Source organism: Equus caballus, chromosome 7 (genome assembly GCF_041296265.1).
Source record: "Equus caballus isolate H_3958 breed thoroughbred chromosome 7, TB-T2T, whole genome shotgun sequence".
NCBI classification, from domain to species: domain Eukaryota; kingdom Metazoa; phylum Chordata; class Mammalia; order Perissodactyla; family Equidae; genus Equus; species Equus caballus.
In genome coordinates, this window is record NC_091690.1 from 2,977,750 (window position 1) to 2,999,072 (window position 21,323).

At 58.9% G+C, this 21,323-nt stretch overlaps 1 protein-coding gene across 1 annotated transcript; it reads right to left on the reverse strand.

Annotated features, from left to right (window-relative positions):
* Window positions 1–597: 597 nt before the first annotated feature.
* Window positions 598–8,911, reverse strand: SIRT6 (sirtuin 6). Its single transcript, XM_023644427.2, has 8 exons — window positions 8,776–8,911; window positions 6,843–6,970; window positions 5,477–5,659; window positions 3,750–3,809; window positions 2,497–2,592; window positions 2,324–2,404; window positions 1,566–1,689; window positions 598–1,470 (listed from the first exon to the last, which is right to left on the reverse strand). Exons 1-8 carry the CDS (start codon window positions 8,839–8,841, stop codon window positions 1,129–1,131), a joined length of 1,080 nt encoding a protein of 359 aa, XP_023500195.2. The 5' UTR covers window positions 8,842–8,911; the 3' UTR covers window positions 598–1,128.
* Window positions 8,912–21,323: the final 12,412 nt, after the last annotated feature.

Sequence of the window (21,323 nt, forward strand, 5' to 3'; positions counted from 1 at the left end):
CGGGGCTGGGCCGGCCTGGGATGGGGCAGGGAGGTGGCGGGGGGCCTCCGGACCCCCCAGGCTGGAGAGCGGCCGGCGCGAGGCCAGTCACGCCTTCAGCACCCTGGAGAGCGGCGGCGGGCGGAGCGCGGGGCGCGCCGGGAGCGCGAGGTCCTGGGGGCTCCGGGGTCCCCACGAGGCCCTTCAGGAGCATCCGCGGAGGGGGTGGGGCAGCTGCCTTCCTTGGGGGCTGGGCTGCCCACCCTGCTGGGTTTCCGGATGAGGAGACTGAGGCGTCGGAAGTGAGGGGTCCCGCCCAAGCTCCCGGCTGCGCCTGCCCCCAGCTCCTAACGCGTGACCCCGCCCTGCCCGCTCAGCGCAGGTGCCCGGGGGCCGCAGTCGCCACCAAAAGCGCTGGACAAATATTTTAAAATCATGCAAATAAGTACATCATTATAAACTGAGGGCTCAAGGAATGCCAGCGGCCGGTGTTGCCCACCCCCCCACTTCGCCCCCAGGCCTGGATTGTACAGAAGCCCAGGGGAGAGGGGACCACGCACTCCTGCCCCGGGGGCTAGGATCTGGCGCAAGGTTGCAGCCGCTACACACAGACTCAGATGCGAGAAGTTCTGCTTTTATTGCATTGAAGGCTTTTCTGGAAGTCTGGAGGGAGCCAGATGGACCCACCTCTTTCTCCCTCCAGCCCCAAAGTCAGTGCCAGCCTCTCTGGTCTGTCCCACGGTTCAGTTTGGCTCTGAAATGGGGGCTGTGCCTCCCTTCCCTGCTGGAGGGACTCTGAAGGCGGTTTTGGGGAGCAGGGGCTGGGGGGTCTGAGGGCCCCGGGGGCGGAGAGTTAATTCTGGTCAGGCTGGAAACCAGGCAGGGCCTGGCCACACCTCCCGGGACATCCTGAGTCAGGGGCCGGGGCGTCAGTTCCAAGGTCGGGGTCCAGGGTAGGAATGTTCCTTCCCGGGTCCCCACCAGAGGCCCCTGGAGCTAAAAGGAAGGGCCCCGGGGCCAAATGGAGCCCAGCTCTCAGGGCCCTGAGGTCTCCCCTCCGAGGACAGAGACAGGTGACAAAGTGAGACGGGTACGAAAAAACGAATCCACGGTTCCTACAAAAAGCCCCACCCTCCCCGGGCCCCCTGGTCAGCTGGGCACCGCCTCGGCCTTCACCCTTTTGTGGGGCGTGCTGGGGGCGGGGCTGTCCGGCCGCTCCCTTTTGGGGCTGGTGGGCCCGGAGCCGTTGTGGTGGGCGGGGGGCTCGGCCGTGCGCTCCCGCTTGGGGCTGGCGGGCCCGGAGCCGTTGGGCTGGGCGGGGGGCTCGTCCTTGGGCCGGAGCTGGGGGGCGGGCGGCCGGGGCAGGGGCGGCAGCGCCCTCTCCAGCACGCGGGGGCCTTCCCAGGCCGGGATCTCCAGGCCCAGGTGCTTCATGAGCCGCGTCATGACCTCGTCTACGTAGCCGTGGATGCGCAGGTCGGCGTGGCGGTCCTGCGGGGGGCGAGGACGGGGACGAGTCGGCGAGGCCGAGGGCTCCTGGGGGCCCGGGGCCGAGGGGGATGTCGGGGGCGCGCTGGGGCACCTACGTGCTTGGTGGGCTGCAGGTTGACGATGACCAGCCGGCCCCCGCGGCGCTTGGTGGCGAGCGGCAGGTTCCCGCTCGGCCGGATTTGCAGGGAGGTGCCCAGCGTGATGGACAGGTCGGCGTGCCTGGGACGGGAGGCGGGGCTGGTCTGAGCCCCTCCCCCAGGGCCTCGCAGCCCTCCCCTCTCCCCCCCCCCCCCCGAGGCTGGGGAGGGGCCTCCAACAACCCTCCCCGCCCCCAACACGCCAGCCCTGGGAGGCCAGCTCACCCCGCACCCATCTCTGCTCTCAAGGCCCGTCCACACCAGCTTCGTGTCGCCCTGAATCCCGCCCCTGCATGAGCCGCGTCCCCACCCCGTTGGCAGAAGCCGAGTTGTTGATGTGGGCGGGACCTTTGACCCTTGGACTCCTGGATTCCAATCCCAGCTCGGTCACTTCCGGGCTGGGTAGCACTCGACAGAGGGGTCACCTTGCAAAAGCCTCAGTTTCCTGGGCTGTAAAATGGGCCAGGGCAGCACCCAGCTCGGGCCGTGGGGAGGATGGTGCGTGTGAGGCCCCCCCGCCCAGGGCCCGGTGTGCGAGGGCTCAGTACACAGGAGCTGCTGTTATTACGGGCAAGTGAGGCCCAGAGAGGGCCGCCTCCTCCAGGAAGCCTCCTCTGACTCCCCCTCTGAGCTGGCATCCCCTGCCCTGGGCTGGCGCTGGCTGTTTCCGCCCAGGTCCCCGCCCGCCCCACCCTGGGCTCATCCGCGGCTCAGACCTGCTGGCCTCGTCGGCGAGAGTGAGGTCCCTGTCGGGCAGAGCATCTTCCCAGTCGAGGATGGTGTCTCTCAGCTCCCCTCTGCAGTGGTGAGGGCAAGGGGTGGTCAGCATGCAGACTGGCTCCCTACCCCCCACCCCCCAGGGGCCAGGGCAGGGGGAGGGGTTGCTCACCTGCAGGCCCGAAGCCCCCTGGCCTTGGCCATGGTGCACAGCCGGCCCGTGGCCTTGAGGCCCATGCTGCCCACGACGGTGTCCCGGACGTACTGCCTGTGTCGGGGAGGAGGGGGGCCGGGTCAGCTGGTCACCTGGTCCCGGGGGTGCCTGCCCTGCGGCCCCGCCTGGGTGGCTCTTGTTCTTGTGGGGGAGCCGTTCTCCCAGGGCAGTGGGGGCCACAGGACCAGGACCTAAACACAGGAGACATCGAACAAACCCAGACGGCCTGGCAGCGGCGCGGAAAACAGGGAAAGGTCAGAGCCGCTCCAGGTCCAGGAGACTAAAGCGTCGTGACAATGACATGCACAGCGTGACCCTGGACCAGGAAAGAAACAGCGACAGCGGGAGCCCTGGGGCAACTGGGGACTGAATCATCGTGTGACGTCGTTTCTACATTTCCCAATGTGAACAACTGCCTGGTGGTGGGGGGAAGACAAATGTCTTGAGGGTTTTGGGGCAAAGGATGCGGTAGTCCGCCCCTGAACTGCACAGCAGATACCCATCACACGGAGAGGGAGGGGACACAAATTGTGGCAAAATGGTAATATCGGTGAATCTAGGGCAGGACCAGCAAACCATGGCCCCTTGGACCAAACCCGGCCCTCCACTTTGTTTCTGTAAATAAAGTTTTATTGACACCCGGCCACGCCCACTCCTTTGTGTGCTGTCTACGGGCGACCCTGCCCACTAGGCAGCGCCTAGGGTCACCACCCAGACCGCCTGGCCCCCAAGGCTGAAGATATTTTGCATCTGGCGCTTTATAGAAAAAGTCTGTTGATTCTGCTCTAGGTGAAGATGAGTTCAGCACCGGGTTCTTGCGAATTTTCCCTAGGTTTGAAATTTTCCAAAATAAACGTGGCCCAAAAAGTTTCTTTGAAAAGTGGGGGCCCCACCTGTGTTCTGGTCTCAGCGACTGCACCTGCGGGGGAACGGGGAGACCATCCATGTCTGTCATTTCAGGTTTCCCTGTTTGCGGTGTTGGTGACAGTGGCCACAGGAACTGAATGCAGCTTCCCAGGAGGACAATGTGGCCCCTGGTCCCGCCCTGGGAGGGTGCCCCCCCCGCCATCCTGCCCTGCCTCCTGGGTCTCTGGGAACATCGGAGTCAACTCATCAGGCCCTTTTGCAGGGTCCAAGCTGAGAAGTGACAGAAAAGGGGGCTGGCGCCTGGGTCAACCCCACCCTGCACCTCCCCCTCACGTGGCACTCACGTCTTACACTTGACACATTCTTCTACAAACATGTTCCCGTGCAGCTCTGCCAGCTTGTCCCTGTGGGAGAAGAAGGAAGAGGCTTCAGGCCCGGCGCCAAGCCCTCCTCCTCCAGGAAGCCTTCCCTGGCCCCTCAACCACAGGATCAATGGGCTCCCTCCTTCCGGTTCCTCCAGCTTCTGACTCCACCATCAGCGTGCTGTGCAACCCTGCGCAGGTGGCCCAGCCTCTCTGAGCCAGAAGAACCATTAACTCCTGCGGCTCACCCCGCCTTCGCACGTGAGCAGCCCATTCTGTTCACAAAACCCAGCCTCGAGCGTTTCAGAACCTCCCCAAGTGGCCAGGTCCAAAGGACAGGAATTCGAATTCCCAGTTTACAAAGGAAGAAACTGAGGTGACGGGTGGCCCGGGAGCCTGGACTTTGCAAGCTGAGGAGCGTGGGCTCAACTCCCAGCTCCGTCGCTTCCCAGCTGTGTGACCTTGGGCAGGTCACTCAACCTCTCTGGGCCTCAGTCTCCATTTGAGGCAATGGGACAAGCGTTCAACTCTTGGGGGGTCTAGGGGAACGATGATCAGGCCTGGAGGGCTCTGTGTCACCTCTTTCATGTCACAGCCTCCCTGACCTCTCTGTTAAAAGCCACAGCTCCCTGCCCCACCCCCTGCTGTCTTTATCTCCCTGGCGATGGTCACCGCCGGACATAGGACTGAATTTGCTTATTTTTCTTGTTTTCTGCCTGTTTCCTCGAGACTGGGAGTGAAGGCCCAGGAGGCCCGGGCTCCCTCTCCGTCTGGGGCGCTCTGTGTCCCCCGTCTAGGACCCTGCGGTGTGCACCAGGCGCTGAGCCAACAGTTGTTGGGTGCATCCCATTTGCTCCCGTCTGCGCCCAGTCAGTGCCGGCGGATTGGCGTGTGCCCCCCAGTGCACACACACACTGGTGGCCCTGCGAGCGCCTGGGCGGTGGGTGCTGGGGGTGGCCCGCGGGCAGCAAGGCTGAGCCGTCCCCACACCCGCCCCTCCACCTCTGGGAGGAGACGGAGCCACCCTGTCCTCCAGCTGTGCAGAGAAACGGACTCCCCGGGGCTGCCCCACGTTCCTAGAAAAAGCCCTCACCCCCGCACCCCCCCTCCCCGGCCACTGAAATGCATTCACTGTTTGCTTTCATTTCTAGAAACATCTACACGGGCCAGAAAGGCTAGGTCCGCAGCCAGCTGTCTGGTTCGTTACTCTGGACCGGAAGACGAGATGCCCGGGCTCACGGCCCTGCCGGGGCCCCAGGGTCACCCCAGCCGGGGAGGCTGGAGGTAGTTTCTCAGGCATTTGTGTGTCGAAATGGATGAAGGCCCGGAACCTGGTGGCATCTCTGGGTCCTAAGAGCTACTTGACGCGGGGACCAATTTTATTTCCATGCCCACGGCCTGGACGGAGGACGCAGGCCCGTTTCCACAGAGCAGGGGACGCTGCGCTGCTCTCCTTTATAAGCAGAGAGGAACCCCCACTTCTCTGGAAGGCCCCTGGGACCAGGAAGAGGGCATGCCAACTCTCGGGATGTCCCCAGGCGGCACTGATGAGGACAGCTCTGCTTTACGACGTCCTACTAAGCGGCAAGCCTTGTTCCCGGCTGCCTGGCTGAATCGCCACATAGGCCTCGGGGGGGGGGGGTGTCACTGAGCCCCATCGGGCAGATGAGGAACCCGGGGCTCGGAGAGGGGCCGGAGCTGGCTGTCACCTGGGGAAGCCGGAGCGCACGTGGAGCCCGTCCACGTTCTGGCTGACCAGGAAGCGCAGGAGGCCCACGCGCTCCAGCTGCACCAGCGCCATGTGCGTCTGAGTGGGCCGGGCCATCTCGAAGGTCGTGTCGAACCTGGGGGCCAGGCCCCGCTCCTCCATTGTCCAGACGCCATGGGGACCCCTGAAGGCGGCAGGTGGGGAGAGACGGAGAGAGAGAGGGAGGGAGGAGGGGAACAGGGAGGGAGGGAGGACATGGCACATGAGAGCAAAAATTAGTTATTTAATGTGACCGTCACTTACTGCTGCTGCACTGAGCCTAGCCTTGTGCTGGGTGATGCTGGGGTCCTAGTGGACCCAAGCCCTGCTCTCGATCTTATGGGGGGAAACACAGGCAGACACAGCCCCTCCAGCCTGTGGGGCTGGGGCCCCATGGAGGTGGTGAAGGCCTGTGTGGGGAGGGTGGGAAGGCCCCCTGGATGAGGCTGAGCTGTCTCTTGAATTGTGAGGGGGAAGGGCGGGGCAGTTCAGACAGAACGGGCGAGCAGAAGCCTGGTGGGCTGGCAACAGCCTGGGAGTTTCGGCCAGTGCAAGTGGTCTGGGGTCTGCAGTGGGAGCAGCAGGGGCTGAGGGTGGAAAGAGGACTGAGGGCGGGTTCAGGAAGGGCTTGATTTCCAGCCCCAAGTGCCGCGTGGCAATGGGGAGCCATGGCAGGTTATGGAAGGGGGGTGGAATTCACACCTTGGAATTCTAACATTCCTCCAAGAATGAGGAATCGGTTCTCCTGCTGTGCGAGTCTGGGGTGGGGGCCGAGGGGCCTCGAAGAGAGTACAAATGCAACAGGCCTGCATTATGGGGCAGCGTTGCAAACTCAGCCCCTACAGGGGCCACCCGGGGGCCGGCAGTTTGAGACCCCTGCTTTTATCCAGTCTCACGCCCTCATTTACAGGTGAGGAAACTGAGATCTAGACGGTTAAGCCACTTGCTGGACCCCCAGGTCTGATGGGAAAATATTTGCAAGTGAGTGTGGACTCATCGTCCCTGATGTCAGTTTTCCCCGTCTAGGCAGCCACGCACAGCGAGCCTAGAAAACTACATTTCCCAGCATCCCTTGCAACTAGGTGTGGTCAGATGACCAAGTTCTAGCCAATGGGGTATGTGTTGGATGTTGGGTGTGACTTAAAGGGACATGTCTGAAAGCGAGGGGTCTTTCCCATCCCCACCGCCCCAGGGTGCAGGCGGATTATTCAGGACTCAGCCATGGGGAGGCAGCAGGAGGGCTTCCAATGGCTGGTGTCTGGGGCTCACAGGGAAGCCTTTGGCAGTGTGGCGGGCCCTGCCTCGACTTCCCCTCCAGGCCCACAGACCTGAAGTCAGGGATGCCCGAGGCGGTGCTGATGCCTGCGCCCGTGTGGAACACCACGTTGGAGGACTGCCAGACCAGCTGTGCCAGCTCCCACACCTTCCGCTCCAACTCGTCTGGGGGGTCAAAGATCTGTCGTCGGTGGGAGAGCAGAACGGAGGGGTCAAAACGTGTCCCAGCGGCAGGACCACTAGCCACAGGCTGAGCCACCCCTGCCTTGCCCAGGGGGAGGAGAATGGATCGGAAAGGGCAGCTTGTCCTTGTGTCTCTCCTCTGCCCGCAGCCCTCCAGGGCTCCTCCCCTCCCGTGGGGAGAAGCCCACATCCTCCCGGCGGACCTCCAGACCCTGCATGACCTGCCCTGTCCCCTCCCTGCCCTCCCTCCTCCCTCTCTCCCCCTCACTACCTCTCCTCCAGCCACACGGGCCTCCTCACTGTTCCTCCAACATGCCAGGCCCGGGCCTGCCCCAGGGCCTTTGCACAGGCTGTGCCCTCTGCCCAGGACACTCTTTCCCCTCAGATACACACTTAACTCCCTCCCTCGCCTCCTTTAGGTCTTTGCTCAAAAGTCATCTCATTTGCACACCCACGTTCATAGCAGCATTATTCACAACAGGTAAAATGTGGAAGCAAACCAAGGGTCCATCGACAGAAGATGGATAAACACAGTGTCTGTCCACACCCTGGAATATTACGCAGCCATGAAAAAGGAGATCCTGACACCTGCTCCCGTGTGGAGGGACCTGGAGGACGTGATGCTCAGTGACGTGAGCCAGACACAGAAGGACACACACTGTGTGGTCCACTCACAGGAGGTCCCCAGAGGAGCCACAGCCACAGAGACAGGAAGTGGATGGGGGGCCAGGGGCTGGGGGAGGGGTGGAAGTCAGTGTTTCATGGGGATAGAGCTGCAGTTTGGGGAAATGGAAAGTTCTGGAAATGGATGGAGGGGATGGTGGCACAACCTTGTGAATGTGCTTCATGCTGCTGAGCTGTGCCCTTAAAAATGGTTAGAATGGTAAATTTGATGTTACGTGTATTTTACCACAATAAAAAAAATTGCGGAAAAAAAGAGCTCGATGATGCCCCCCGGAACCAACTGGTTTCAGTGCAGCCCCCCCGCCCATCACTCCCCGCTTTACTCCCTTGCACCCCAGCGTCTGACTTCTGATATGTCCTTGCTCCGTGTCTGGCTCCCGGCTAGACGGACGGGTTTTGTCTGTCTAGCTCTCTTCTGTGCCCCCAGGGCCTGGAAAATGCCCTGCGCACAGTAGGCGCTCAATATGTGCTTGCGGAATAAATCGAATAGCGAGCAGGACAGAAGAGTGGGGCTTCAGAAGGGCGTCACCCTCTCCGAGAGCTCGGTAATTGTCTGACTCAGGGTGAAGGGAGCGGCCTGTATGGGACGGGGCCACCCTCCTCCCAGCTACAGAAGGGAAGGGAGACCCAGGAGGCAAGTGACCGCCCGAGGTCTCAGTGTGCGCAGGGGACCTGCTCTGGGGTGGCTGGAGGGGTCTGACTTACACCCGTCCAGCTCCCTCCCCAGCTCACGCCCTTGCCCATCACGCTCAGGACAGTGTCACCTCCCCAGCCTGGCATCTGACACCCCACTGGCCTAGTCTGTTCTCCAAGGTGTGTGTGTTCATTCCCACCGCCCCGCCTGTGCCCTCCGCCCGGAGCTCCGTCCCCGGCTTCCCCATCAGAACTTCAGAACTTCCCCGACGCGCGTCCTCCCCTCGGTCCCCAGGGCCCTGAGCTGGGCGTGTGCGCGTCCCCGGGCGCGCAGGGGGCGTCACTTCCCGCCCCCTCCCCACTGGGAAGTCCCTCCCATTGTCTAGCCTCAGTGCCTCCTGATACTCCCACAATGCCCCGCTGCCGCCCGGCCCCGCCCAGCCCGCCGCGCTGGGGGCAGCCTTCGGGACCCCCAGCCGCGCTCACCTCGGGAAGGCCGCACTTGCCCTTGTCCGCGTACGGCGACAACCCCGCCGCGTAATTCACCGACATCCTCGTCGCCCCGACGGGAACAATAAAGTTTCTCTTGTTGAGGCCGCTTCCGCCGGAAATGGGGCTGGAGGGGCGGGAAAGGGGAGGAGCCGCATTCCCGACCTACGTGCCTGGCCACTCCTCCCACGGCGCATGCGCCCCTGCCCTGACGCCGCAGGCGCCATCTTTACTGCTGGCAAAGAAGCCCCGGTGCCCGGCAGGCGCTGGCGGAGGGCGGGGAGCCGGGGCGGCCGCCCACGTGAGCTCTCCCGTCGCTTCTAAATCGGGGGGCTCGACCATCGGCGGCCCCAGGCCCCTTCTTCACAAATGTGTAACCTGAGGCCCCAGGACTCTGCTTCCAGTCCAAGTTTCCTCCCTCTGCACATTTCAGAAGTTGATAAAGTTACAAATGGAGGGTACCTGTCCGTAGGGGGTGGAATTTGGGGCCTCACTAAGGAGGGTCTTGAACGCCGCTCTAAATCATCGGGACGTTATCCGGGTGGATGGCAATGTCCACTCAGCAGGACAGGTCCGGACTGCGACGTGAGGCTAGAGAAACTAGCCGCTCAAGGTCACGGTGGCCTTGAGGACTCATTTAAGAACCACGTGTTGAGCATCTACTGTGTGCTGGGGGGACACTGGAGAACAAAAGTGTCCCTTTGTGGCCAGAGGTGGACCTAAACAGGTGACCGGGCAGTGATGACTCAGTGCGATCCGGCTGCACTGAGGCAGCTCGGAGGGGGCACCTGACCCAGCCTGGGGGCATCCAGGAAGGCTTCCTGGAGGAGGGGGTGTCGCAGCAAAGATCTGAAGAGTGAGTAGGCATGAGATGAGGAGAATGTGCCCGTTGGGGGTGACATGGGGTACAGAGAGAGTGCTCCTGGTGGAGCAAACAGCAGGTGCAAAGGCTGGGAGGAGAGGAAGAGCGTGGCTCATTCCAGAACCTGAAATCGGTCCAGCGATGTTAGGGAAGAAGGTCGGTGTCTTCCCGCCGGAGCCCGTTGGCCAACAGGCAACCCCGCTGCCAGCCTGTCTCCTCCCTCGGCTCTTCCTCGGCCCCCTGGGGCGGCCACCCGCTCAGAGCTGATCGGGTGTCATTGCTGAGCAAACGGGCTGCTGGTGTGAGCGGGCGGCCCAGCTGGGAGCGGTAACCAGAGCCGGCAGTGGGCACGGCGGCCTGGTGCTGGAGTCGCTGGAGCTGCAAAAGGTAGGGAGGAAGCAGGTGACGGAGGCCTGGGATGGAGGCTCCCCTTAGGGCCTCGGGCTCCTTGCCCCTGAGCCCTGGTGTGTGGAAGAAAGGAGAGGCCCCTGTGTGTCCCAGACACGCTGAGGAGCCACGCAGGCACCTGACACACACACCTGGTTCACGCGCGCGCCTCCCGCTCCCCAGCCTTGGCCCCGTCTAGGGTGCATCCCCTCTTTTCCTGCTGCTGCCGCAAAGTTTCCTGCCTGGCTGACCCCTGATGGCGGAGCATCCCCTCTTCCAGGAAGCAGCCCCCTAGGTGAGAGCATCTCCCCCTCGCTGGAGCCCATGGATTCCCTCCCGCACAGGCAACCTGTGGACTCCTCTCTTGGGTGTCTTGTTACGCTCTGCTCTGGGTGTGATTGAGCCCTGTAGACGGGTAAAAAGAAGGAGGAGGTGGGTGGTGAGTGAATGGGTACTGTGGTTGGTGGAGGGGTGAATGAATGGATGGGCAGTGGATGGATGCGTTGGGAGTTGGAGGAGGGGATGGATGGATGGATAGGAGGTGGGGTGGATGAATGGGTGGGTGGATGGTAAGTAGATGGGTCTGTGGATGGTGGATGAAGGGTGCATGGGTGGGTAGATGGGTAAGTGGTTGTTGGATGTGTGGGTGAGTGGGTAGGTGGATGGATGGGTGGATGGTGGGTGGATGTTGAATGGATGGGTGGGTGGCTATTGGATAGATGGATGGATGGATGGATGGATTGATGGATGGATGGGTGGGTAGGTGTTGGATGGTGGGTGGATGTTGGATGGATGATGGGTGGATGTTGAATGCATGGATGGGTAGGTGGGGAGATGGATAGATGGATGGGTAAGTGGATGGTATGTGGATATTGGAGGATGGATGGATGGTGGATGGATGGGTAGGTGTTGGATGGATAAGTAGGTGGGTGGATGGTGGGTGGATGGATGGATAGGTGGGTAGGTGTTGGATGGTGGGTGGATGTTGGATGGATGGATGGATGGGTGGGTGGATGGATGGATGGATGGGTGGATGGATGAGTGGAGGGGTGGGTGGATGGATGGGTGGGAGGATGGATGAGTAGATGGATGGTGAGTGGATGGTGGGTGGGTGTTGGAGGATGGATGGTGGGTGGGTGTTGAAGGATTGGTGGATGGATGGACGGATGGATGGGTAGGTGGGAGGATGGTGGGTAGATGGCAGATGAAGCATGGCTGAAGGGTGCATGAAGAGCCATGAGAAGAAGAGTGGGGGTGAGTTGGGTGGTGGGCAGTGGGTGGATGTACAAGGGCTGGGCCAGGAGGACGGATGCACAGGTGGGTGGGCGGGTGGGTAGGAAGTGAAGGACGGCTTGGAGAATTCGTGTGCGGGTGGACAGGTGACAGACATGCCTTCACAGAAATCTCCCTCAGAACAGGAAGGAATCTCAAGCCGTACAGCTAGCAAAACATCCCCTTGAGATGGCCTTGCCTGACCTCCATACCCACACATGCATGGAACACATAACAGGCCAAGGTGGACAGGTGTGCTTGCACACACATGCCTCCTGCAAATACGTGCACGCAGCCATCACCCCAGACCTCCACCCGCCTTGGGTGGCTTGTCTCCGTGCTCTCACTCGCACAGAGGCCAGCCCATTGTAAGGAGACTTGGCTGCCTGAATGTCGTTCTCCGATTCTCCAAGAAACATACCTTTGCGCTCAGAGGCCTCAGCTCTGGGCCTGGCCCCCCAGGAACCCCTCACTGTTCAGGAAGACAGAACCAGCCCAGACGCTTCCAGCCTTCGAAGCCAGGGCTGGGGCAGAAGAAGAGACCCAACCAGGGCTGGGGGGACCCAGTTTGGGGAGTTAGAGCTCAGCCTGTGGATGACAGGCAAAGCTGATCAGAACACGGGATTTTAGAACTGGGCTGTGAAGGATGAATAGGAGTTCACCAGAGAAGAAAAAGACCAAAAAAAAAAAAAAAAAGGCAGAAATAACTGCACAGATAAAAGCTTGGAGACCAGAAAAAACTCAGTCTGCTTGGGCAGCAGCGTATATACTGGTGAGGTGCATTTATTAAGCACCTACTGTTTGCCAGGCTCTATGCAGGGACTTCACTGAAAACTGACCATGAGTTGGTCAAGAGGGGGTTATCTCCCTCGTTTTAAGGATGAGGGAAGTGAAACTCAGAGAGGGCACGAGACCCGCTGAAGGACACACAGCACTTAGGCTATGGGACAGGTCTGTGTCCTGCTTTACGGGCTGGTTTGGCCCAGGGAAGAGGAAGTGGTCCTTTCGAAGAAGGAGAGGCAGCCGGCCCTCCTGCCCACCTGGACTGATACCCCTCACCCCCTGCGGTTCCCCAGGTGGCCTGCGGAGAGGAGGGACGCCGGACGCCGGCCATGAAGACTCTCCGGGCACGGTTTAAGAAGACAGAGGTGAGTCTGAGGCCATCGACATGCCCGGGGTCCCCTAACTTCAGGCCCCCATCTCCCAGGGCCTGGCTGGAGGTCCACGGGGCCATTGGGCTGTCGTCCTCTGTCCTTGGGCAGCTTCGATGCGAGCAGGGCCCTCCCTGTTCCAAACGCTCCCGCGGGTCGTCGCCAGCCACAGGGTCAAGTTGACGCCTTTAGCATCCGGCCGCCTCCTGTCCCTTTTGTCTCTACCACCCACTCCTGCCCGCACCTGCCCTCTGCTTCCTCTGCAAGCTCTCCAACCACAGGACCTGTGCCCAGGCTGTTCCCTCCACCTGGAGCACCCTCTCCCTGCTTGGCTGCCCCCTCAGACCCCCCTGCCCCCCAATTCAGCTCCAGCAACACTTCTCCCGGAAGCTCTCCACTCTCCCTGGCTGCAGTGACCACTTGCTTTTCTAAGGACCCGTTTTCTCGAGGACCCCAATCTCTTGCTTTTGAGTCAGTCAGCAACTCTCTGTGCCAGGCGCTGCGCCAGGCACAGTGGGAAGAGCAGCGAGGAGGGCAGACGGAAATCCCTGCCCTCGGGGAGCCCGCAGTGCGTGGCGGGGGGGATGGGCAAGATAAATAAGGGAAAAAGTGTATTTTGTGCCACGGAGACCAAGGAAGCAAGGAGAGGGAATTGGAGCCTTTGGGGCCGGGGAAATGGTGACAGTTTTAAAGCGAGTTGGCGGGAAAGCCCTCCCCAGGAAGCTGATATGAGAGCAAAGAGCAGAAGGGAGAGAGGGAGGGAGCTGTGTGTGTATTTGCAGGAATTGCCTTCCAGGTGGAGGGAACAGCCAGTGCAAAGGCCCTGTGGTGGGGTCCAACTGGCTTCCCTCGCAGCTGTATCTTGGACTCTGAAGCCCCAGAGACAGAAGCTCCTTTCTCTGTCATCCCCACTCCTTCCCGATCCTGAAAGTCCCTGCCGGTCCAGGGCACAGACTAAGAGAACCTAAGTGAGGATTGGCACCTAGAGCACCCCTTTGTGGCCGGCCTGGGGAAAGCTTGACTTTGCACTTACAGCACGAAGAAGGCAAGGTCCAGAGAGATTAACCTCCCTCTCCCGGTCACAAAGCAAAGCGACAATGGTAATTCACACCCACCCGGGCCTCATTTCAGAGCCATTCGTCTTTCCACCACGTGGTAGGGCCTCCCCATTGGCAGGCATGGCCCAGAGCAATCAGAGAGGCTGCCTGGAGGAGGCAGCGCTGCAGAGGAGCCTGGAGAGACAAGGAAGGCTCACCGAAGGGGGTCGGGCACCAGTGTGGCCAAAGGTTAGGAGGCTGGGCCAGGCCTGGTTGATTCAGGGGCATGATGGGGTGACAGGCACATTCCTGAGGCCGGGCTGGGGAGGGCCCAGCCCGAGGGGTCCTTGAAAGCCAGGAAGAAGGGGCAGAAGAGCAAGGCAGGCAGCTGTGGGTAGAAATCCCGTCCCCGACAAGCTGGGTGACTTTGGGTCTGTCACCACCATTCTGTGGCCTCCCTCGCTTTCCCCAATTTATTTCATTTATTTTTGTTACTTATTGATTTTGACGCTCCTTCTATTTTATTATTTATTTTAATTTTAGTTTGTAAATTGAATGTCACTGAATTCGTTTGTATTTATTTCATCTTACTTTTGTTTTTCTTTATTTGTATTCAAGCGCCAGAAAGAGCTTAGCGTGTGCTTTGCAGATAGGAGCTCATTTAATCCTCATAAGAATCCGATGACGTAGGAGCTTTTATTATCCCTACTTTATAGCTGAAGGAAGGAGGCCCAGAGACGTTAAGGAATTGCCCCAAGGTTACACAGCTAGGATGTGAGACACCTGCCCTCCCCCAGGGCTGTGTTCCTGTGAACAGGATTGGGCCTCGTGGGGCGGGGAAGTTTGAAGTTGATTGAAAAGAGAGAGAGAGTGAGGGAGAAGGAGAGAGAGACAGAGAGAGAGAAAGGAATAAATGGCTCATTAACCGCCTACCAAACGGCGTGGGGTCAGCTTCATTCCCTGGGGAACGATCCTAAAACTTTCCGTCCCCCTTGGAACCGATTCCTGACTCACATTGCTCCCCTTTGACCCCAAGAATTCGCGAGAAGTGGCAGCCAGTGGTCAACCAGACCGTGTGATGGTTTAACTTCCAAAGCAGAATTCTGTTGAAATCAAATCCTTGTAAGAGTTTGTGCAGCAAAAAAAAAAAAAAAATTGGGGACGTGGGTGTGTTTTGATAGGGGCGTGGCGCAGAGTCAAGGGGAGGGAGGTGGGAGGGTGTTAAAACCCCAAACTGGGTGTGAGGGTTCCTGCGGGTGTCCGGGAGGGCGGGGACAAGCCAGGAGAGGCCTGGGGCTGGGCAGCCGGAGCTGCAGACGGGAGGAAGGGGGCGGCTGGAAGCTCGTCCTCCGTCCCCACCCCCCCACCTGGCATCTCGCTGTCCCTCTGTTGTCCACCTGCCCGGCTCCGGTTTCTCAGCAGCCGGCGGGAGTCAGGTTCGGCTTTTGTTCGGCTCCCCAGGGTGAGGACAGCCAAGCCCCGTGACTGCAGAGGTCGCGCCTCCCTGTCTTTCTGGACCTTTGTCGTCAGCACACCCAGTCCAGCCTCCACCCCTGCGCTCCGGTCCTTCCCTGCTGCCCGCGGAGAAACCCTCCTGCTTTTTTCCCACCAGCCTTTTCTTCAAGGCCCAGAGGATAGCCACACTCGCTGGGAGCCTTCTCGGGGCCTCTCCTGGCCTCACTTTTTCCATCCACAAGATGGGAGGTGACTGGAGCCGTGACCCTCGTCTTTGGACTCCCAGCACCTCCTGAGTCAGGTCTTAGGAAAACCCCACAAGCAAGAAGATCGGGATTTTTAGAGATTCGTAGACCCCCCCCCCCCCAGTGCCTCAATGCTTCTTGGAAAGTCCGTCTGCCTGCCTCACGCTTTGGTTCTCCAGAGTTGCTGTTTCTTTCTTTCTTCCCACAGACATTTATTGAGCACCTACTCAATGCCAGGCCCTGTTGACGTTGTAGTGGAGGAAGACAGTTCCTCTACCCTCTAGGTCCTTCTGGCTGGTCTAGGAATTAAATTGACATGAGACAGAATAACAGGAGAAGATCAAACAAGGTTTAATAACATGTATGCATGGGAGAAACCCCGGAAAATTGAGTAACTGGCCGAAATGGCTGAAGCCACCACCTTGAGTAGCATCTTCAGCTAAGGACAAAGGAGGATGTTGGGGGTAGTGGCTTGGGGGCTTCAAAGGAGAGGAAGACGATTCATATGGAGATGGGAATGCACATGTTTGATAAATGTGTGCTGGGCCACCTGTAGACAGTGGGACCCCAGGAGAGAGAACTTCCATAAGAGTCGGCTTAGCAACGTTCCTCGCAGCCTGTGGTACCCAGAGTTATCTGCGGTGCTGGTCTGTCCTGGGGCCGGGCTTTCTGTCTTACATTCTTTTAGGCAGTGAGGGGAAGGTCAAAGCTTCTTTCAGAGTCTTTTGTCCTTAAAAATAAGCCAAAGAGACGCATTTTGGGGCAGCCAATTCTGATCCCCCACATGGTGCTGGAGTTCCGAGCCAGCTTCACGGACCTCACACCGAACCTCTTTGTCTTAAGTTCGTGTGCTTGACGTGCAATACGCTGATCGCGGAGACATCGCGTGCCCGGAGATGGAGAAAGGTTTATTCTAATTGGCCAAAATGAGAAGGCGGGGGATAGGTTGTCTCAAATCCACCTTAACAAAGGAAGAAAGAAGGGGGTTTTATAGAGCTAAGGGGCTTGGTGGGAGGAGTTTCAGAGAAACAAAGGGGAAATCCATGTTTCTTTCACTCCAGACAAGCCCCTGGGCGATCTGACTTCTGGGCGTCAGCAGCAGCTGGGGGCTGGTTATCTGGCGATCGTAACTTCCTTGAAGGCGCTCTCTTTCTTCTGTATAACAAGCTCATAAATCCTCGTGACCCTGGCGTCACCTGTAACTAGCCAAGACCAGTGTGAGGCAACCTGGGTTTTAACCATTTTTTTGAAATCACTTCTGTGTGCATGCGTGGTGCAAGAGGGATGTCAGGGCGCTGATCTTGATGCTAGTTTTGTGCATGTGCAAAGCTCAGCAACGCAGCCATGAAAGAAACCGATGCCCACGTGGGAAGAAGGGGGACGGTTCGAGAAGAAGGGGGACGGGATGGGTACTTTCAGTTTTAACCCTTTATAGACTGGGGTTAGTGTCGGGGACCAATGTCAGTCCCCCCCATTCTAGGTTCATTCCTCAATCTTGAGGAGCTTGGGGGTGGTTCTTATGTGGCTGTTTCCTGATGAATGGGGGCGTCGTAGGGACAAGAGAGGAAGGACATTGTGGGGCTTGAAGCTGGAAATGTTCACAAGTAACGGGACTGGCCTGAAATTGTGTCTGGAAGAAGACTGCAGTCCGAGATTTTACAAGTTGTCGGAATAACCTATCTTGTAGATTCATGCGTATGTTGCAACAACAGTAGACACCACAACAGAGGCAAATACCACCCATGATTATAATAACTAGAATTATGAATAACTTTTTCCACCAAGCCATCCCTGAACCCCCAAACCAGGGAGAAATCCAATCATTAAAAGACAAGGTAGGGGGCTGGCCAGGCGGATGAGTCCACGTGCTCCACCTCAACTGCCCGGGGTTTGCAGGTTTGGATCCCGGGCGCGGAACTACGCACCACTCATCAAGCCATGCTGTGGCAGCATCCCACATACAAAATAGAGGAAGATTGGCACAGAGGTTAGCTCAGGGCCGATCTTCCTCACCAAAAAAAAGAAAAAAAAAGGATCACGAACAACCGTAGCATTGCTTCCAGGATTGTCAGGGATGTGTACACAACATTCGGTTGTCATAATGGCACAGGCATCTCCCTGGGCAGCAGCTGAGACATCCACAAGCATCCTATTTTAAAGGACTGCTTTCCTTCTTAAGGCCACCTTGGAACTGAGGAGGGAGAGGCTCTGCTTAGTCTCCTTCAAGGCCCTAATCGTATCATCGTTAAAGGAGTCCATGTGCCAGATGACATCCTCGGTCCCTAAGGGGGGGACCAAGATTGCAGCTCAGGGACCGGACCTGTGGGAGACGGAACGAGTCCATCGATGAGACAGAAGTGCGTGATTGGCAGGTGTGCGTACAGACTTCTGCCATCGGCCTTGCCTCCCGGCCAGACTACAGCCCATCGTCCCTGCCATTTGTAAAACGGAGCCCTCGGCCCCTTTGTCCAGTCCCTTCTCCAGAGGCATTCCTCCTTCCAACCGGCACACTGATTTCTTCCAAGAAGCGACTTTTCTTGCTTTCTCCCCTTTGTCTGGGGCTTGGGTCCCTTCTCAGCAGACCCCTCTGATCGTTAGTCAAAGTGGCAGCTAGGAATTTGGCTGCTGTTTCACTTCTTGCCCTCTTTTCCTTTCATTTTGCCGTTCTTTAGGGTGTTCTTGAGAACAAAAACCTTATAAGCCACCTCCACCGAGTGGGAAATAGGCAGGTAGGGCGCCTTTTGATTTCTGTCACTCTTGTTGGATATCAGGCACGCTCTGGCCAAGAAAGGTCATATTCATTCTTCTAGAATTTTCCGGACTCTTGGGGTCCAACTCTGTATATTTTCCCTGGGCTTCAAAGATGCGTTCCAGGAAGGTGGAAGGGTTTTCATCTGCCCCGTGTCTAATTTCTTGCACTTTATTTAGGTTTTTAATCTTTGGGGCCCCTTTCCTGAGACCCATTAAGATACAATCTCGAGGGTGCGGCCCGGAGGCGTAAGTCTGGGACGCTCCGCTTCGGCGGCCTGGGTTCACGGGTTCGGATCCTGGGTGTGGACCCACACGCCGCTCATCAGCTATGCTGTGGCAGTGACCCGCATATAAAGTGGAGGAAGATGGGCACAGATGGTAGCTCAGGGCCAATCTTCCTCACCAAAAAAAAAAAAGAAAAGAAAAAAGAAAAGTGGTGGTAAAGAGGCTGACAGGCTGCATTAGTCCAGTGGGGCGTCCATCTTCATCTAGGCCCCCTGTGGGGACTGTCTTAATGGAAATGGTCCTGCAGGGGATATGGATGGTCCCCAACTGAACTGGATGCCCTGTTGGGTGCGAGAAGGAGAGAACCACATCTCCCGGTTTCTCCAGGGAGTGGTCTGAGGAAGCACAGAGGGAGGGGTGTATTGGAAGAGGGGCAGGAATTGGTGAAGTAGGGGTCCTGGATCCACAGGGAGGAGGACCACCAGGACCCAAAAAGAGATTATTTAGAGAGCATGACGGGTTCGGGGTCATCGCCCTTGTAGCCAGAGTGGCCAGGGTTGAGGCAGATACGGAGCGATTGGCCATCACGAGGGTCAGGGTCATTGATGGGGCCAGAGCCCTGGGTTCCTGGTGACAAATCGTCCCCAGAAGGGTCTTCTTCTGATGGCAACATAGGACCCTTTTCTTCGGAAGACTCATCGCCTGTTCTTTTCGAGGCCTCAAATTGTCCTGCCAAGATTTTACATCCAGGTCGATCAAGCTCCTTCTGCTTGAGGACCCTAAAAGACTCGACAGCAGGGAATTCCGTCCCCTTCCCCGTCCATCGACAAGACAAATCTAAGTGCAAAATAATATTATAACTCAGGGGCCCACTTGGGGGCCAGACTTGGCCTGATCCTGAGGGATGCGGGGGCCAAGCTGGGTTCATTTTCCTTCCTCTCGTGGGGCTGTCCCTGTAATTGGGCTGGTTTTGGAGACGGCAGCAGTGGGTGGGGCTGATCTTGGGGGTGGAACTTCCCTATCCCATAGCTCCACCCCCACTGAGTACAAAAACCCAAAGTGCCAAACCGCAGTTCTTACCCACGAGCCTGGGAGTGTCAGAAACAGCCAGAAGCTGCCGGTTCTCGCCAGGGGCCAGGGCTTGTCTGTCCCAAACAAGTGGAAATTAGCTCAGAGTCTCCCAAATTGAGATGGGTGTTCCCCACCCACCCCCGTCCCCGGTTGGGTACCCCAATGAGCACTCAGCTGTCCGACGGATGTAGACGTCGCTATTCGGAGATGCTTTCTTCCGAAGCAACCAGGGGTTCGGGAGGCGGGAGTAAACACTCAGATCTGTCACCCCAAAGGATGGGAGGCAGAGGGGTTAAAGGTTGTCAGGAATGTGACCACCTGCCAGGAGACGGGTGGCGACATCAGGGGATCTGCAGGTGGGTGTCCTCGGCCGTCTGCCTCCGTGATGGACGGCGGACTTTGGGCACCAGGAGGAGCTGGGGTCTGGGAAGCTTCAGCCCCTTGGTCTTCTCTGGACATCTGTTTTCCTGCAAAAGGACTTCGAGGCCCCATAACTAGCCAGGACTTCGGTGTGAGGCCACCTGGGTTTTAGCGATTGTCTTAAATCACTTCTGCGTGCGTGCGTGGCACCAGAGGGCGGTCAGGGCGCTGAGCTCGACGCTAGTTTCGTGCATCTGTGAAACTCCGAGTACAGGGGTGAGAGAAACCGATGCCCACGGGGAAATATGGTTCGAGAAGAGGTGCAAGGGGACGGGGACGTTTGGTTTTAACCCCTTATACGCTGGGGTTCATGTGTGGGACGATGACGACGTCAAGACGAGCCGAGAGCCTCCACCAGGGAGGCTGTTCCGGGCAGGGACGGGCACATTTTTCCTGCAAAGGGCGGAGCAGTAAAGATTTCCAGCTCCGCAGGAACCTCTGGCCTCAATTCTGTCACCGCGGCTTGGAGCAGCCGGAGCCGGCTGTACGCGGATGGGCCAGGCTCCGCCCCGGGAACACGATTTATGGACGCGGAAACTGGAATTTCACGATTGTCACGTGTCAGGAAATAGTCTCTCTTGATTTTTTCCCACCACCACATATAAATGTAAAAACCGTCCTTAGCTTTTGAGCCGGACAAGACCAGCCATTGGGGGCGGGATTCGGCCTCAGGGACTGGCAGCTGGCAGAAGGGAACAAGGGCAGAAGCCGGGAGAGCAGGGAGGAGGTGTCCTCCAGGTGGAGCCCCCCGGGGTGGGGCCACCAGGGACGAGAAGGGGGGAACCTGGAATGGTACAGCCACTGGGGCTGGCTGGTGGAGTGGGGTTGGGGTGAGAGGCAGCAGGCAGATGGGGCCACAACTTGGCCCGAGCCCCTGGGGACGGCGGTGTCTGTGGCGCGTCGCACGCGGCCTCCACGGGCGTTGGGTCTGAACGTGCAGGGCACCCCGGACGACAGGCCAAGGGCAGCTGGAAATTCTCGCACCACCCACCCTAAGCCAGTGGTTCTCCACATGGTGGCGCAATTCTGCCCCCCAGGGGACCCAGGGCGGTATCTGGGGACATTTGTGGTTGTCACACTGGGGGTGCTGCTGGCGTCGAGTGGGTGGGGGCCAGGGATGCTGCTAAACCCCTCACAGTGTCCAGGATGGCCCCCCAGAGAATGACCCGACCCGTGTCTGCCGTCCCAGAGGGGAGGAACCCAGCTCTGTGGTGTCTGTTGCATTATCCATCCCATTTAGCAGTTGGGGGATTGAGGCTCAGAGAGGGAGAGTGACTGGCCCAAGGTCACACAGCAGATATAACGTGACCAAGCTGGATTCAAACTCCTCCGCCTGTCTGCAGTCACTGCTCCTAAATTCACGTTCTGGAAGGCCTGTCTCTTCCCTCATCGCTTCTCTCTCCTGGAATCCCGCCTTCCCCCTTCTGCTGGCCCCGTTGTGAATTTGCAGCCACGTCAACACAGCGGACTTCCCCAGCTTTTGCGACCTTCCATGGCTCCCCTGATGCCCCACACTCTTGGTTCCCCCCACTTCCTGAGACACCCCTCCTCGGTCTCCTTTGCCAGCGCCTCCTCCTCTGCCCCCCCTTTAAGTGGGCCTCCCGCCCCCCACCAAGTCCTGGAGCAGGGCAGAGGCAACCAGGGGAGCGGTGATTTCACGGTTTCTCCT

Excerpts from the sequence above, each read along its gene's own strand:
- SIRT6 (XM_023644427.2), bottom strand. The coding sequence starts at position 8,841 with ATGTCGGTGAATTACGCGGCGGGGTTGTCGCCGTACGCGGACAAGGGC. Across the intron at positions 6,971-8,775 it reads GCAAGTGCGGCCTTCCCGAG|ATCTTTGACCCCCCAGACGA; the intron begins GTGAGCGCGGCT and ends CACCGACGACAG. Across the intron at positions 5,660-6,842 it reads TCGGGCATCCCTGACTTCAG|GGGTCCCCATGGCGTCTGGA; the intron begins GTCTGTGGGCCT and ends TGCCGCCTTCAG.